General features: G+C 40.0%; 1 protein-coding gene across 1 annotated transcript; it reads right to left on the bottom strand.

The window, feature by feature from the left end:
• Positions 1-322: 322 nt before the first annotated feature.
• Positions 323-3303, bottom strand: LOC113298802 (scarecrow-like protein 14). Its single transcript, XM_026547634.1, has 2 exons — positions 3139-3303; positions 323-2829 (listed from the first exon to the last, which is right to left on the bottom strand). The coding sequence occupies exon 2, from the start codon at positions 2823-2825 to the stop codon at positions 843-845; it is 1983 nt and encodes a 660-aa protein (XP_026403419.1). The 5' UTR covers positions 2826-2829; positions 3139-3303; the 3' UTR covers positions 323-842.
• Between the last annotated feature and the right edge of the window lie 329 nt (positions 3304-3632).

Here is a 3632-nt window from a genome sequence, read left to right as displayed (position 1 = left end):
ATTCAAGGTATCGAGCAAGTGATTTCTGCTTTGTAATTAAATTGAAAGGTGCTTTTTTCGGGCATCTAGAAAAACGTTACGGCAGAGAATGACATTCATCTTCCAAGCGAGCAACCATTTCTTACTTAAAAACTTCGGTAAGTACACCTGACTATGGTATTTTCCTTTTTAACCTGCGGTACTTCAGTAATGACTTTATCATGAAACTGTGCGTTCCCATCATAAGAAACTTGCAAATGTAATGTAAGCACGTAAAGCCATACTGCCAAAAAAGAGAAGCTACTTCATTTCTAATGAGTTCTTTTAAAATCTTCTCAGAAGGCATTACAATTTTCTGGAGGTTCATCTTCGAAACTATGCTCCCTAGTCCCTAACAAACAAAATATGTTGATATAATAAAACCTTTTACGTGAGTAACATTTCATTAGTTTACATTTCTACAGTGGGATGTTTTGAGATGGTGCATTTTTGTTATCGGTGAAACTGTGCCTTGTTTTTGACATAAGAGGAATAAAAATGGCCGAACAAAATAGTTTTTAGGAATCACTACTTAATCCGAAATACATACCAGAAAAGGGAGGCAAACCTCAAACAAACCTCCTTCTTTATGAGCAGTAGTAGTGTAACAGAAAACAAGGGTCTTAAATCGGCCTCCAAGAAGAAAGTGCAAAGATAACTCTCCCCTTCCATCCTAGCAGCATCCACCTGCTATCTTCATCCACAACAAAATCCTTGTGGTAGTCTGCTTTCGCTTGTTCTTTGACCTTCTTCAAGATATCCTTGTTCACAGGGAGTTGAATGAACCCTGCATTTGTGTTTCTCGCCTTCCATTGCTTATAAGCCTATGGCCTCTCAACCCTATTTGATCCCTCACATGCAATGATGTTCATGGCCTCCTTCCCAAGGAGATCTCTCTCGATGGTCATCCTCTCAATATTTTCACGGGGGATAATTGTTTCAAGCACATCAAACAAAGTAGAAAAATGAAATAGCGCCTCCCGGAACCGTGTAACAAAGAATGGGGAATTATATGTACCATTCAAGATTCCATGAATGAAAAGGTCAGGATTCATCTTCCTAATCAGGTTCAGAACAGCATCCCTTGGACTGTCCAATATCACACTCTCATCCAGTAAGTTCCTAGCTCGAAACAGACAATTTGCAACTAGAAGTTCATCTTTCTTAATCTTGAGATCCTCCAGTTGAATGGTTTCCCATTTCTGAGCAATGGCATGGTACTCGAATGGGACATTGAGTTCTTTAGCATAATCTCTTAATCGACAACCCGTTTCTTCAACTCTTTCAGCTGGACGAAAACCAGGTCGGGGTAATTCAATCCCAGTAATCCGAAGTTTTGGCGGGCCACCTTTTCTCTTCGAAAGGCACTGAATCAGGCAAGGCCATTGGAAACCATAGAGGATACCGAAATCTACTATATGGAGACTAGTAGCATTTTCCGCAAGATCATTAATTGTTTGGTTGGCAAAGAAATTTGATATCTTCTTGAATGGGATTGCAGTCATAAAGAGCTGATAAGCTTTCAACATATCAGCAACTGATGATGGGCTCTTTTGCGGGAGGGTCGAGTATATCTGGCTACCTGATCCAGCCAAACGTGCCTCGAGTCCGTCAGTAAAGCAATTAGCTAACCTTTGTAGACCATCTCCAGAAGGAGAAGAATGTTGTCTAAGCTGTTTCAGTAGTTCACTGGCAATCCTCCGATCATCAGTTGCAACAGCTTGTGCACATTGAATGAGTAGACTCCACAGATCCACCGTGCCTGTTTTGCTAGTTTGTTTCTTCCCATGGGACTTTCCACCATTTTGCTGCAAGTTCTTGCTTGCTTCAACCTTCAAAGATTTACGGATAGTTGATTCCGCTTGCTCCTCATTTTCTCCATTGACCAATACCATATCGAACATTGCAGCCTCCACTGCTGCCAATTGCTTATAGTTCCTCCCTTCTTCCAAATTCCCATCTTCCCTGTGCACATTCTTCTTTCTTCTCGACCCATTCCCATCCTTCTTCTCCAACTCAACTACAACATCACTGGCTTCTTTATTTCGATCATAACGTAAGAAATCCTTACTCTCGAAATTAAGAATCAGGTTATTACCGTTTGGAAGAAATTTATTTGCTTCCTCGACACCTTTTCTGTACTGCATCTCGAGTTCACTCTCACAATACACATCAGGAACCTGAACATTACCCACCGGCGACTTCACTGGTCCTTCTACAACTGAATTGATACCGGAGGAATGGTTGTAAGACAACCGAGGAGTCAATTGCCTAATGAGTTCACTCTCACAATACGCATCCGAAACCAGCTGAACCTTACCCTCCGACGGCTCCACTAGTCTTTCTACAACAGAACTGAAACCATTTGAATGGTTGTAAGACAACTCAGGAGTCGCCTGAAAAGTATAATCATTCGGAAAACTTTGGGTATTAGACAACGATATGTACTTACCAAGTTCATCAATCCAATTAGTTTCAACCGCGTTGTTGCAGCTACTGTAATGAGTGAAGTTCTCAACTTGAACTTCAGTGTTGCAATCAGGAGAAGTGGGGTATTTCTCGCCGAGCATTTCGTAGAACGGTTTTTCTGCTGCTTGAAGAGCTGAAGAGTCTTGGATCAAGCAATTCCTCTCTTCAGTAGTATCTTCCATGAGTATCTGATTTATGTACTTGAGAACCACATCAGAGAAATCAAATTCCCCAGTAGAATCTTCCTCTGGGCCTATATTGAAAGATGTGGTATGACTACCAGTACTACTAAATATAGTGTTTTGATCCATGAAATTTTGATCCAGGGTAGTCTCCATTAATCTGGATTAAATGGATAAGACTTTGGTCAGATCGAAATTGACTCGAAATCTAAAACCAACCCATATATGGATTCAAACTTATACGAAATGTAACAATGGAAAACCAAAGTAAGTGACAAATAAACTCATTAACTAATTTCTAGTGTTCAACAGTAAAACCAAATAGTTCAAACGGAAGCAACTAGCAGAGCAGCATAAAACGGAATAATTTTAATGATTTAAGTTTTTCCTAGGAAAACCCTGAATCAGTACTGGCGGTAGTTTAGAATAGAGATAAAATTTGAAGACTTGAGGAGGAAAAAAAACATACCTGGAGGCTGAAAGAGGAACTTTTTACAAATACACACAACTGTATTTGGTGAGAAACTTGACTTCTATTCAGAGCCTTTTTCTCTCTTTCAGAATATGGAGCCTGGAAGGAACTAACAAGTGATGAGCCATGTGGGGTTCTAAGTTTTTAGGAATCTCCAGTATAATGGAGTGGTAGTGGCAAATAATGAAAGATCAATTCAAGGTACAGACAAACCAAAAATAAGATGCGATCCAGCATGTTTACCAAGACAATACTTAAACGGTGGTGTAATTCAGCTCCATGTCATCCACCTCCCTATTCTGCTCCTTCTAATCTAAATCCCACATTTGATAAATGGTGAACCCCACGTATACCTAAATGTAATTCAAATCCTACATGTGTGGTTTAGATTGGAGAGAGCAGAGTAGGGAAGTGGTTTAGATTGTACCGAAATGCAACTATCATGGTTTTCCATTTCGTTTTAGAGTAGCTATATCTCTTAGATACGGTAC

The sequence above is a fragment of the Papaver somniferum genome, chromosome 7 (assembly GCF_003573695.1).
Source record: "Papaver somniferum cultivar HN1 chromosome 7, ASM357369v1, whole genome shotgun sequence".
NCBI lineage: Eukaryota > Viridiplantae > Streptophyta > Magnoliopsida > Ranunculales > Papaveraceae > Papaver > Papaver somniferum.
This window is presented reverse-complemented; position numbering and strand designations above follow the sequence as displayed.

Bases quoted from the DNA above. Each gene is read 5' to 3' on its own strand.
- LOC113298802 (XM_026547634.1), bottom strand. From the start codon at position 2,825: ATGGAGACTACCCTGGATCAAAATTTCATGGATCAAAACACTATATTT.